Source organism: Pristiophorus japonicus, chromosome 1 (assembly GCF_044704955.1).
Source record: "Pristiophorus japonicus isolate sPriJap1 chromosome 1, sPriJap1.hap1, whole genome shotgun sequence".
NCBI classification, from domain to species: Eukaryota; Metazoa; Chordata; class Chondrichthyes; family Pristiophoridae; genus Pristiophorus; species Pristiophorus japonicus.
The window spans coordinates 94377756-94392015 of record NC_091977.1 but is presented as its reverse complement, the minus strand read 5'-3'; the positions used below and the strand labels follow the sequence as shown (position 1 = coordinate 94392015).

The 14260-nt window shown below is 43.7% G+C and overlaps 1 protein-coding gene across 4 annotated transcripts in view; it reads right to left on the bottom strand.

Moving 5' to 3' along the window:
• auh (AU RNA binding protein/enoyl-CoA hydratase) overlaps window positions 1-14260 on the bottom strand; it is a 414205-nt gene that overhangs the window by 21668 nt on the left and 378277 nt on the right. For 3 of the 4 annotated variants that reach the window (XM_070881749.1, XM_070881740.1, XM_070881721.1), the window contains 2 exons: window positions 11508-11695; window positions 4772-4822 (listed from right to left, as the gene is read on the bottom strand). In XM_070881749.1, the coding sequence (XP_070737850.1) occupies window positions 4772-4822; window positions 11508-11695 (239 nt within the window). The remainder of the gene's footprint in view (window positions 1-4771; window positions 4823-11507; window positions 11696-14260) is intronic. The other variant, XM_070881730.1, reaches the window with a different exon arrangement.

The following is a 14260-nucleotide window of genomic DNA, read 5'->3' as shown; positions in this document are numbered from 1 at the left end:
GAAACTTGGGGGCTTGTTTTTCAGGCGATCTTTCTGACCTAGTTTCCACTTTTTCCTCAAAATGGACGATAGAGATCCAATTTGGGCGATATATGGGCCATAGATGGGCGATGTGAAGTGAAAAGTCTAGCCCTTAGTAATTCTATATAAAAGTGGTATTATATTTTATTTCTTTTTATAAATGGCAAGCCCAGTTATCCTGTTTAGTATTGGGATCTACAACAGTGCTTTTTTTGGAAATGTGTGTGTTTATTGAGGAAAGGAATGTTTGTTCCACTTTTCGCACCAAATGCTGCCATGTCAAGCACAGCACAGGTCAATGAAGAATAAAGCTCCCTCTAATCCACCCCAACATGTACCTTAAAAGAAACTCCTCAATGTGATTTTTTTTTTTGTCCTTTCGCACACCTCCTCGTGGCCGATATAAGAATGGTAAATTAGGTACAGGGTACGGTAGCATGGTGGTTATGTTATTGGACTCATAATCCAGAGGCCTGAGCAAATGTTTTGGTGACATGAGTTATAATCCCATCATGGCAGCTGGGGAATTTAATTTCAATTTATTAAATAATATCTGGAATAAAAAGCTAGTATTAGTAATGCCAAATTGTCATAAGAATCCATCTGATTCACTAATGTCCTTTAGGGAAGGAAATCTTCCATCCTTATCCAGTCTGGCCTATATGTGACTCTAGACTCAATGTGGTTGACTCTTAACTGTCCTCTGAAATGGCTTAGCAAGCCACTCTGTTGTATTCAAGAAGGCGGCTCACTACCATCTTCTCAGGGGCAATTAGAGATGGGCAATAAATGCGACCCTTGCTGGCGACTTCCGCATCCCGTGAATGAATTTTTAAAAAACTTTGCCGCCATGCTGACCACAAGCTGTAGGCAAAAGATCACCAACTGCGTGTTGCCCAAACTCATTCAAGTAAAACTTTTGCTAGAGCCAGAAGGAAATTATTACACCAACGAAGTACTTTTAGAGTGTAGTCACTGTTGTAATGTGGGAAACACGGCAGCCAATTTGTGCTCAGCAAGCTCCCACAAACAGCAATGTGATAATGACCAGATAATCTGTTTTTTTGTTATGTTGATTGAGGGATAAATATTGGTGTCCTGCATTACAACAGTGACGACACTCTAAAAGTGCTTCATTTGCTGTAAAGCGCTTTGAGACATCCAGTGATCCTGAAAGGCGCTATATAAATGCAAGTCTTTCTTTTACCATCAGACCAAGCTAGATTAAATTCCAGTACCCAGAGGTAAAAGCACAGCTAACCCATTTTGTGTCACCCAACCTGCTAGTTCCAAGGTTAACAAGATTAATGCTCATGAAGGCAGCATAGTAGATAGCACTATAATCAAACATCGACCTTTTAGGCAATACCACTGCTCTCTGGAATATAATTGTAGGGTATCAATTCTGAAGAAATGCACAGAAAGATTATGGTTAGTTAATTAGATATAAGCTTTGAATTCAGGTTATCTTTTTGTCAAAGTTATTCTTCTGTAAGTTGTCACAAATAGATTGTTCTAATGAAGCTAATGAAGGGAAGTCAAGGGTAATGGGGAGCGGGCAGGAAAATGAAGTTGAGGCCAAGATCAGATCAGCCATGATCTTATTGAATGGTGGAACAGGTGCGAGGGGCCAAATGTCCTACTCCTGCTCCTATTTCTTATGTTCTGAGATATCTTGTTTTAATGAGATAAATGTGACGGTACATTAAAAGGACAAGACACTAGAAAGCAGGAAGTATGAACAAGCAAGTGGCATCATTTCATAACAACCAATCAAGCTCTGAGGTCATATTTTCCGCTGGGGAAAATATATTCATTATTGTTTAGCCACTCAACTGACTTTTACAGATTTGCAATTTAATTTTGGCAATGGTTTAGTGGTCTTCCAAATTCTGATTTAAATGTTCAGCCTGAGTATCCCCCCTCCCACTCTCCTCGATTCAGAGGGACATGTTCTATGTAATGGTAAGGCTGGCACATCTTGTAGATTTATTTTGTTTCAGTGAAGTTCAAGTGACTTTTGGGAGATGTAAAGTTGCTTTGAGTGAGCTGTTAAAAGTCCTACTTGATAAGTCCTACTTGACCACCCTGATAAAGTGCGACATCCCTACTGACACCTGGGAGTCCCTGGCCAAAGACCGCCCTAAGTAGAGGAAGTGCATCCGGGAGAGCTCCTCGAGTCTCGTCGCCGAGAGCATGCAGAAATCAAGCGCAGGCAGCGGAAGGCGTATGCGGCAACCCAGACTCCCCACCCACCCTTTCCTTCAACCACTGTCTGTCCCACCTGTGACAGAGACTGTGGTTCTTGTATTGGACTGTACATCCACCTAAGAACTCATGCTAAGAGTGGAAGCAGGTCGTCCACGATTCCTATGAGGATGACTTGATAAGCAGTTATTAATTCTGAAACAATTTTTACAGCACTATTTATTCAATCAGCCTAAAGAGCTATTTTTCCTACTCAATGTTTTTTTTGATGCAGATCCTTGACAAATATTTAATTGTTTCGGTAACTACTTTCACTGCATGAATTCAGAAACAGCAAGTACTAAATTAATAAAAATATGGTTAGTTATTAAGTATGAATAAAATGGTTGTAATGGTAATTATTGATCCCTGCACCTGGTATATATTAAACACAAGCATCACTGTAAAATAAATCCACTATATAATTAAAAATCTTAACCATTCCCAAAGAAATATCTTAAGTATGATGATGCAATATACATTACCCAGTCATTTGGATCTATGGATTTTGCATGTTAGCATAAGATGCGTGTCCGATTATGGTGAATAAAATGTAATATGAAAATTTGATGTTGTAAGGTATGAATTCTCCATGGACCATGTTTTGGCAGCAGGAAAGGGGACAGTGCCCAATTTTCACTGTTTGTAACTGTCCAATTTGCACCTCACCATTCTTGTGCTACTTCCGGGATCCTGCCCCATTACTCAGTTAACAACAATTTGCATTTATATAACGTTTTTAATTTAGAACAATGTCCCAAAGCAGCAAACATTGATGCTGACCCAAAGGAGGAGATAATTAAAAGCAAGATCAAACGGTATGGTAGTTTTAAGTAGGATCTTAAAGGAGGAAAGATAGACATAGAAGTTTAGGAAGGAATTTCGAGAGCTTAGGGCCTAGATGGCTGAAGGTATGGCCACCAATGGTGGGGCAAAGGGAGTGGGGAATACACAGAGGTGTCAAAGTTAGAGGAATTCAGAGGTTTCAGAGGGGTACAGGACTGGAGAAGGTTATAGAGATAAAGAAGGAATTTGAAGACGGGGATGAGAATTTTAAATCGGAGGCATTGGGAGACTGGGAGCCAATGTAGGTCAATGAACACCGACTGCTGCTCCAAGCAAAGCACTCAGACTATCGTATAGCTCTTTGAATATAGCAGAACACAAATTTTGGTTGTAACTCAGTATTACAATTGTTGCCATATTGTCATCATAAAAGGACTTTACTCAAAAATATTTCGGATAAAACTTTGATGTTATGCATGTTCATGCTCTCACACACAATAGGCTACAGCATGCCCACCTGCTTGTCATTGCATGTGCTACTCACACAAACAAACATTTCAACGGTACTTTCTTACTTTCAGCAGAAGACAAAATATAAAAGCAGGAAATTGACCAGAACTGTAGGTGCAGGTGGGCTCTGTGATTATAAATCCTCGAATGCCTTCAAGGAGACTACATTTGAAATCCTTGGGATTGAGAAACTAGAAGAATAAAACTAAGGTCTCTCACAGGCTGAGGGCTATTGCCATCTCATCTTTTTTCCTTGGAAAACTCATTTACGGACTTAAGCACCCAGATTTATAGAGCCACAATTTTATGACATTTATGATCCACAAGAGTCTACTCCAGTCACACTGTGTAACTGAGTATGTCTTTGGTTACCCAGTGGTCTGCATTGGAACAGACGTATTGGATAGCAACAAGGACTCTCTCCCACGTATTTGTTCTTGTCCATTGAGTTCAGCAACTTCACATCATAACTTCTGCCCCCATTTTTCCAGGCGGGAGTTGTTTGTTGATGATAATTCTGATATACCCATTTACATCTCTTCTAGTCCCATCTTATTTCTTTACTTTTCCCATTATCATCGTCTTTTGCCTTGCACAATCATACCTTTTGTCATTTAATCTCTCCTGCCTTCCACCTTATCACAGACTATCCCTTTTGTTCTTTCCTCCCCTCCCTGCCTTACCCTGCCTCTGCACTTGCTTAAAACCTGTTGTATCTCTAACGTTTTCCAGTTCTGACGAACATCTGTTTCTCTCTCCACAGATGCTGCCTGACCTGCTGAGTATTTCCAGCATTTTCTGTTTTATTTGCTCTTCTATTCTCTTCTGCTTTAAGAAACTACTTCCTGAATGTGACTGGCCTTTAATATCCATATTATATGGGTAAGATAATGGCACTTTGCGAATCAGATGTTTGCATTGCAACATTACACAAGTTCATTTGCATCATATTGAATTTGTAAACAAAACTCTCGTACTCTTTGTGCAATACAAAAGTGAAGTAACAAGTTAGCAAAATTGGTCCTTGCACCAATTCCTGGCCCCCGCAGCCCCAAAAGCCAGTTGGAAGTTATCGCGGCGGTTGGAAAATTTAGCTCTCGGATAGCACTTGTACAGTGACTGAGAATAATTGAGTTTAAATAACACCTGCTGTTGAATAATACTAAAATAAACACAGTTTAGAGTACAAGTAATAGACAAGATTTACCTCTATCCCTTGGTTGATGGCTAGTTTTGCTAATCTCACTGCAATAGGCCCCTTAAAAATACAATGGTAAGAAATCATTAGCATAGGCTTACTTAACTCAAGAAACTTAGAACACACATGGTAGAATAGCATATTGTTAGACATGACCTAATAAAGAAATGTATTATATATTATATATAAAAAACTGTAGCCTTTATCACTCCATACATGTAACTAATGCAATCCATGTAATAGAAAGAGATCAGCTGTTTCTAGTTGGATCATATGTGTCAAGCCACATTTGATCAGTAAGGGGCAAATATATTGCACTTTTATAAATGAATATTAAGTTCCTCCTTTTTAACTTTTCCTAACAAGTTCATTAAATTGCTTTCCCAAACACCACATGCAATTCCCCAGCACTATGCAATGCCAGAGAGTGATAGGATGGAATTTATCCCAGTGAATTTCCCACACAGTGAGCCATTGCTCTTCGTCCTGCTATTAAATGATGAAACCAGAGAATCTCCAAAAGCATTAGGGAAATTCAGAGAGCCAGTTGCTTATAGAAACATAGAAAATAGGTGCAGGAGTAGGCCATTCGGCCCTTCGAGCCTGCACCACCATTCAATAAGATCATGGCTGATCATTCCCTCAGTACCCTTTTCCTGCTTTCTCTCCATACCCCTTGATCCCAATGTCAATAATAACAACCTGCATTTATATAGGACTTTTAATGTAGGAAAACATCCCAAGGTGCTTCACAGAAGTGTAATCAGACAAAAATTGGCACAAGGTAAAGAAAGAGATATTAGGACAGATGACAAAAAGTTTGGGCAAACAGGTCAGTTTTAAGGAGGGTCTTAAATCTCATCATTTGGACACGTGGTACCTGTGTCCTATAGAGAGGAAGAGCTTGGCCCGATATTTACAGGGAGATGGGAGGGTGCAAGTGAGGCCAAAAATGGCCAAAGAACCTGGTATGGCCGGAGATGTGGAGGACCCTGCCAATCTGAATGGCAGGACCTCATTTGCATTTTGTAGCTCTATTTCCTGCCAAATGGATAGCCTGGCCGGTAGGCATGAGGGACCATCAGCTGTTGGAGGCTGAAGCTGGGGACCCTTGGCAACGGTCCCTGGCAATCAGGTGGTTAGAGAGGCTCGCGATTGCGGCTGGGCGGAGGGACCCGCAATTGCGGGTGGGGGAGGGGTAGTGGGTGAGGAGAGGCCAGCAATCAGAAGGGGTGATGGCGAGGCCGAAGGCTTCCTTGAGGGGCTGAGGAGTACTCCTGCTCCTTCTGGCCCACCAGAAGTGCTGAAAAAGGCACTTATCTTGTGGAACTGGTAGGTCCCACTTCCCTTTTATTGCCGAGTTTCACGACCCCTGGGAAAACCATGCAGCAACAGTAAATTTAATTTGGGCTCCCAAATGCACTGTGGAAGCCTGATTTAAATGTTAATTAATTAAGACTCATGACTAAAGTCAGAACATATGGAGTCAGGGGATATGTAGTAGAATGGATAGCAAGCTGGCTACAAAGCAGAAAACAGGGTTAAAGGTGGGAAGTGGCATTCCACAAGGATCGACGCTGGGACACCGGTACTGTTGTTCATCAGTTACATAAACGATTTGGACTCGGAAGTACAATTTCAAAATTTGCAGATGACACCAAATTGGGGGTGTAGTTAATACAGACGAGGACTGCGACAAAATACAAGGAAGACATTATTAAACTTGCAGAATTACGTGAAATTGACAAATAAACTTCAATATAGATAAGCAAGAGATGATACATTTTGGTAGGAAGAATAAGGAGGCTACATACTCCTTAGAAAATAAGAGTCTAAACGGGGTTGAAGAACGGAGGGATCTGGGGGTACAGATACACAAATCACTAAAAATAGCGACGCAGGTTAATAACGCCATAAGAAAAATAAACAAGTACTAGGGAGGGATAGAATTGAATAGCAGAGAAGATATGTTAAACTTGTATCGAAACTTAGATTTTTAGGGCTAGAACCTCCACTTTTGCTGCCTGTTTAATGCCCATTTTACTGCTGAAATGACGTATAACGCCCATATATCGCCCATTTTGGCACAAAATGGAAACTGACGGGCATTTTTAGAAAACTTATCACCGAGCGTTACTTTCCCCATGTGCTTAATGCCGGGAAAAAATATTACCGCCCGCCCATTTTTTTTGGGCTGAATCATCAGAATGGGCAAAATCAACGCCCATAATATCACCCAGCATTACTTTCCATGCAGAATTAACGCTGCGATTCAATAATACCGCCCGCCCACTTTTTTTTGTCGTAAAGAGCACCTCTGGTGAAACTAACGCCCAGGGGATCACCCACCGTCACTTTCACCACCTCGCACATCTATTGCCCACAATATCGTTCGCCCAAAAAAACGCCCAGAAAAAGTGGAACTGTTCTGAACAAACGGCAGCGGTGTGGCTGGCATTTTTAAAATGGCACTCTTACGTGAGGAGCTGATATCTGAATGATTTGCTTGAAAGAGCATTGATGTGAGTGACAACGCTGACACACTGCTGTGTGTGTGCAGCTCAGACATCAATGATGCCCATCACCTTGGTGCCAGTTAAAGTTTATGTTGATTGATGTTAAGTTGTATTTAACCTTTTCATGTTAAGGAATCACCAACGTGTAATGGTCCAGCTATCTGAGACAATGCGCAACAAGTTATGTTCACTAACAAAAATGTTATACCAACATTGGTCTGAAATCATAAATATCACAGCCAATAACACCCAACCCCCGCCCACACCCCACTTTTTCCACCATTGACATCAATCAAATGTTCAACATGTCCAGCAACACAGAATACAAAGGCAAAGCAGGAGCATGGTCCCCTCCCCATACATTGCAACAAATTGCATACAGCCAGATGGAGGTACAACACAGCCATCACCTGCGGACATGCACCTCACTTTCCTTCCCCCCTCTCCTTCTTCTCCCCACCTCTACCCCTACCCCTCCTCATTCCACGGTGCCTGGCCGAGGAGCTCCCCAGACGGTGCCTCATTGGAGGGGGATGAAGGCAGATGCGGTCGTTGCACGGGTACAGGAGTGGGGGGCTGCCGAGGTGGGAACATTCCCTGATGCAGAAGCAGGATCTTGGTCCTTGTTCTCATCTGTCATTCGCAGTGGTGGTGTGGAACCTAGGGGTGGATTGTCGTGCTCGGGGACTACTGGGAGGCCTGTGCCAGCAGTGTTCCTGGCTATGGTGTCCAAGGCCTCCGCCATCCATGAAATGTACTCGGTCATGGTGGCCAGCTGTCGGGATATATCCCCAAATGCCTCAATGAGCTGGTCACCAATGTCTACAGTCCTCCTGGACAACTGTACCATCTCTCCGCTGTCATGTGGCGCTCATGGAACAGACCTGCTGCGTCCATGAGACCTCCGCGGGATCGGCACGGTCCTGGGGACAAATGGGGTGCCCTGTGGCGAGGTGCTTGGAGCTGGTACCTCCAGAGTGGAGCCTGGAATGACCGGAGGACCACTCGATAGCCTTGGGGTGGAATGGCTTCTGGAGCGTGGTGATGCAGGTTCCTCGAAGTCCGCGCTCTCATCCGTGGAGAACAGACCCAGCGGATTGACGGGCGAGAATCGGAGCTCCTCAGCACCAGATGTTGGATCGTCCGGAGAGTCGGGCTCCGCGCCCCCACCTTCTGGCTTTGTGGTCTTGTCTTGGGACGCGATACTGGCTGAGCTGCAAAACACAAATGAGGTTATTATAGGAGAAGGGGGTGCTAGGGTCAGAAGGTCACACAGCGCTACACACAGCACATGCACGACAAAAGCACCACCGCTCTCAAAATCATCACAAACATCACATTTCATGACCATCAACACATTTGCATTCCAATGATTAGCCCATCATTATTTCTATGACAATTTTAGAAATCATCTATCATATATGATTGTTCGGATATGATTGGGTGTGACATCTATTGACTTTACATCACCCAATGGTGTAAGCTTTACTCATGTGGCATCACTTCAGCCACCTGCAGATGCATCCGTGGCTGTCCAGGGGTGCTTCCTCACGAGTGTGAGCATCCGCTCCTCCATCTCGTTCGCCTCTGCATGGACCTCATCGTCGATAGCTTCTTCTGTAAAAGTGACAGGACTACATAGCATGAGATCATTGCATGATATCATTGCTAGGTACTGTCACAGAGACTGATACAATACATAATAATCATGATTACATCTGTCGGTTATGAAAATTATAATTCTTTACATAAAGACATACACCGTGACCGCAGGCTTTGAGTAAAAAATTCCCGGTAAAAGTGGAAGACCTCACATCTGATGATAGTCACTCATGACTGTTACAAATCAAATTATATAAATACATAAGTACATGTAAATCAATGTAATACTTACTCTTGCGAATCCCACAAGGTCGTTCCATCGTTTGCGGCATTGGTTGCCCTCACAAACCTCGTCGGTTGCCGATGAGACCACCTCTGCTATCTCGGTCCATATCCTCTGGTATGCCTTTGGGGTGGGCTTCCCATGCCCTCCCTGTATCAAATCACCCCAGCGTGACTCGACCTCCTGCAGGAGGGAGACATTTGCCTTGTCCGAGAACCTCCTGGCTCTTTTGTGCCCTCCAATGTTCTCCTCCCCCACCTCACTGCTCTCTCCAGCGTCAGTCTCCACAGCGTGCTGCGATGCCTCCTCCTCTCTCTCCATGATAGGCCAAATTTGGGCAAATATGTGGCTGGTAACAGCTAATTTTTGTTTTCCTACTTGCTGTAATGCTCTAAAGTCTCCCTCCTTCCTCCCAAAGCAGCCACACAAAACCCAGACATGCCTTCAGTCTTTCTCTCTCTGTCTCCTCTTCTGAGCATGTCATAATGACCCTTGACCTCCTGAATCGTGGGAATCAAGTGTTGCCATGCTGTTACTAAGGACGGCCACACTTTACGGCAAGTCAAAAAAATTTAACGCTACTGCCCATTTTATATCGCTCGCGGTAATGCCTATTTTCAAAAATGGGGACTAGGTGCTTTGAGAATGGATGAGAAGCCGGCGATCTGAAAACCCTTTTTTAACGCCTACGCCGGAAATATCGCCTATTCGATAACCACAAAAGTGGAGGTTCTAGCCCATAGATTCATAGAAACTTACAGCACACAAGGAGGCCATTGTGATGGTTCTTTGAAAGTGCAGCCATGCTTACTCCCACATTCCAGCTTTTTGTCCGTGGAATCAGCTTCCACCACCTTTTCAGGTAGAGAGTTCCAGATCCCGACAACTGAGTGAAAAGAATTCGTATCATCTCCCCTCTCGATCTTTTTCCAATGATTTTGAATCTATGACTTCTCGTTATTGACCCACTCACCAGAGGGAATGTTTTTTCCCTATTTACTTTATCAAAACCTCTCATCATCTTGAAACTTCTATTAGATCACCTCTTAACCTTCTCTGTTCCAAGGAGAACCGTCCTAACTTTTCCAACATCTTCTCTAACATTGGTTAGACAATGCTTAGAGTATGTGAACAGTTCTAGTCTCCATATTATAAAAAGGATATAGAGGCACTGGAGAAAGTGCTAAAAAGATTTAGTAGAATGATACCAGAACTCAGAAATTATACCCATCAGGAAAGATTGAAGAGACTGGTGGTCTTTTATCTAGAACAGAGAAGACTGAGGGGTGACCTTATAGAGATCTTCAAGATTATGAAAGGGTTTGATAGGGTAGAGGTAAGACCAGAGCTAGGGGTCATTAATATAAGAGAGTCACTAATAAATCCAATAGGGAATTCAGGAGAAACTTCTTTACCCAGAGAGTGGTTAGAATATGGAACTTGCTACCACAGGGAGTAGTTGTGGCGAATAGCATAGATGCATTAAAGGGGAAGCTAGATAAGTACATGAGGGAGAAAGGAATAGAAGGATATGTTGATAGGGTTGGATGAAGAGGGGTGGGAGAAGACTCGCATGGAGCATAAACACTGGCATGGACCTGTTGAGCTGAACAACCCGTTTCTGTGCTATAAATACTATACAACACTATTCAAGTGTCACACTTCTACACAGCGGGGCACCCAGCTATCCCAATATCCGCTGCCTTAAAAAAGGTGCCGGGCGTATTCATATTGGGGTCGCGTTCCCCATATTCAACTCTAACGCTTTCTCGCCCATCATGTGGTGGTAGGGGAGGGGGGGGGGGTTAATATCGAGGCCCTTGTATTTGTTTAGCACACTTCACATACGTGTTCCAAAGCACATTACAACCAATTATTTTTGAAGTGTTTGTTTTGAAGTTACTGTTATTTTGTAAATAAACTGGCAACCATTTTGCATACAGCAAGTCCCACAACCAGTAATTAGATAAATGACCAGTTAATGTTGTGGTTGAGAGGTACAATGGAACATCATGAATCCACTTGAACAGGCATACAGGTGCTCGTGTAACATCTCATCTGATGGACAGCACCTTCAACAATACAGCACTCCCTCAGTATTAGAATGAAATGTAAGCGTAGATTATGTGCACATATTATGAAGTGGGGCTTGAACCCATGATCTTCTGACTTAGTGATGTGAGTATTTACCACCGTGAGCCACACACAAACATGTTGCTGGTATCACAATTTTGATAGGAATTATAAATTCTTCAAGAGGCGCTGATAAGTGTATAAAATGTACAAAACTGAAACATTTTCGAAAAATGAATTCCTAAAACCAAATATTAAAAGAATGATGTACCTGAGGTATGAATTCTTTTGCGAGGGATAATGCCCTGTGATAAGCTGCATCTCCTGCTTCATTCTGCTCCACAACATGACTAACCAGACGGACTACTTTTGCTTCAGTGCCATCAAGCAATCGTCCAGAAAAAATAAGTTCCTTTGCTAGGGATACTCCTACAATTCGAGGGAGACGCTGTGTGCCACCTGTTTTGAAAATAGGACAAAACTGATTCAATAAACAGTTGTTATAAAGCAATTTTCTACCTGTCATCAATCCTCAATGATTTGGGAAGAGACTGTCAGTCAAACTCTCTCAGAAGGAGAATAACACATCCATGTTACAACCTAAAAATAAGGTTGCAAAGAAAATACATTAAATGAATGTGGGCAAAAAATGTAATAACTAAATATTTTATTTCCAACTGCAAAGAGCTATGTGCTAACATGTGCAATATCATATGTAATTGTCATTTTCTTTTAAGGGGAAGAAAAGTGTCTTGGCAAGTACTTTTGTCTTTCCTTAGAAGAAAATAATATACATACAGGTTCAGCGTCGAAAATACGGAGTTCCAGAATCCGTACTGTTCCGCAATCCAGACTCCTGGATGATCCGTGGCGAGGTCGTCCGGATCCGGAAAATGTTCCGGAATCCGAACCCACCGCCACCGCCCGCCACCCCCCCCACCACTGGACTCTCCTGCCTTGGGCCACTGCCGACCTCTCCCCCGCCTCGGGCCGCCACCGCCTCTCCAGGCCCCGCCACCCACTGGACCCCCCGTTCCTTACCTCGGCCCGCGACCCGCTGGAATCTCCAGGTCCAGCCACCCGCCGGACATCCCGCTCCTTACCTCGGCCTGCCGCTGCTTCCCTCGCACCCCACCCCCCCACTGCACATCCATCGCTCTTAACCTTGCCCCCCCCCCCCCCGCCCCAGCATTTCCGGACTCAGGACGTCGGAAAGACATTCTGAAGTCCGGAAATACACGAACCTGGGCTCGGCCGTTTCCGGATTCGGGATGTCAGAAAGACGTTCCGAAGTCCGGAAATACCCAGAATCCAAAGCGGCCTCGGTCCCGAGGCTTCTGGATTTTCAACGCTGTACCTGTACCAGAAATCATGCATGCTTTCCTGGGTGAGGTGGCACTGGAGTGTCTCTCAAGCCCATTTTAAGTCAAACCCACAGTTTACTATGGAGCGTCTCCAGAAACCACTGGGTTGATCATCTTCATGGATATTACCAAAGTGGCCTTGCAGGGAATGACCCTATTAAAATTCACAGTGACATTTTTAATGACCTCTAACCTATATTGCTTTTCCCTACCAAGCAATTGGCTGAAAAAGCAAACTCAAATTGCTCCTTCCTTGACGTAGGGCTAGAAATTCGGTTCTCAGTGAAAATTGTATTTTTTCGCCCAAATTATTATTATGGCAATGCTATCGCTCAGAGGCTGTAAATTCAAGCTTTAATTTGCGCAGCAGTAAAACTCGGCGTTGCATGAGAATTCGTGCCACAAACCACAAATTTTCTGCAACTTTACTCCGAGGGCGATACCGCTGCGAATTGGGCCTAGGGAGGGGGGAAAACACCAAAAAATAAATTGTAAAAAACAAAAAATAAAAAAAATCACAAAACATTCACAAGACACTTAACTCACGAATTGCTGCAAAAGAATTAAAAAAATAAAAGCTTTAACTTACCTTTTTTGCAGATTGTCATACTTACTGTTGATCCCAGGACTGCAACACAGCTGTTTCCTTGGTGGATTTTCGTCTTAAATATGGGTGCGCTCAGCGCCAAATTTTTGGCAAAAGCGATATTTCGAGTCTTGCACACCGGTGCTCCTCTCTCCAGCAGTATTTGAAAAGCACCGCCGCAAGACTTCTCCGAATTTCCCAACGCACCGTTTTTCAACAAAAACGGCGAAGTATCGGCAAAAAAACGGGCGCAAGGTTGGCAAATTTTTAGCCCATAACATTTTCATTGGTGAATTATGATTGGTTAGAATAGCTTGGCAATGACAGCACCATTATATTTATTGGCTTTTTGCCCTCACTGTGAACGATGGATTTCCACAGTCAGGCATTCTGCTTCTGTGCTGGGCTGCTGCTATGGCACCCCTCTCCCTAGTGGTGTAGTGGTAGCCCCTTTTCCCCAATGCAGAGTCCGCAGCGTGCCATCCCCTTTAATGGAGGTGGAGGGCCCTGTGATCCTACCAGCGCTACTCGCTTCCGCATAACGCTGTAAAATTCCCGAGATTTGCCCCCTAGTCCTGCCCGGAGAGGAAATGGAGCACGAGAATTTGCACTTCACTTCCTCTCGGCCCAATTTAGCTGCCGGGGCAAGACTTCTGCGCCTGGCACAGGAAGTCCTGCCTCGCAGCTGTTACTGCTCCCAACCGGCGTGTACAAAATTTACCCCCTAAGAGCAAAGGATACAGTGAGAGTAGTGCTGCACCTAAAGATCAAGCTGAAATTGGCAACACCTTCAACCACAGAAACCCCAAGCAAAAGGCTGGGATATGAATTCATATCTCCTAGCACATGACACTGTCCATTAGTGCCCTGGTTGTACAGGTACTAGAAGACAGAGGTAAGATTGGCTTTGAAATATGCTACAATCAATCTCTGCCATCCAGTAAAACTGAATCATAGCCACTGGTGTGAAACAGTCACAACTCTGGGGTTGGCTTCATGCCAGTTCTAATCTGCTAGTTGTTTCAACACTTAGTCAGACTGGTATTGAGCATTGTGTCCCCTGATCATGCATCA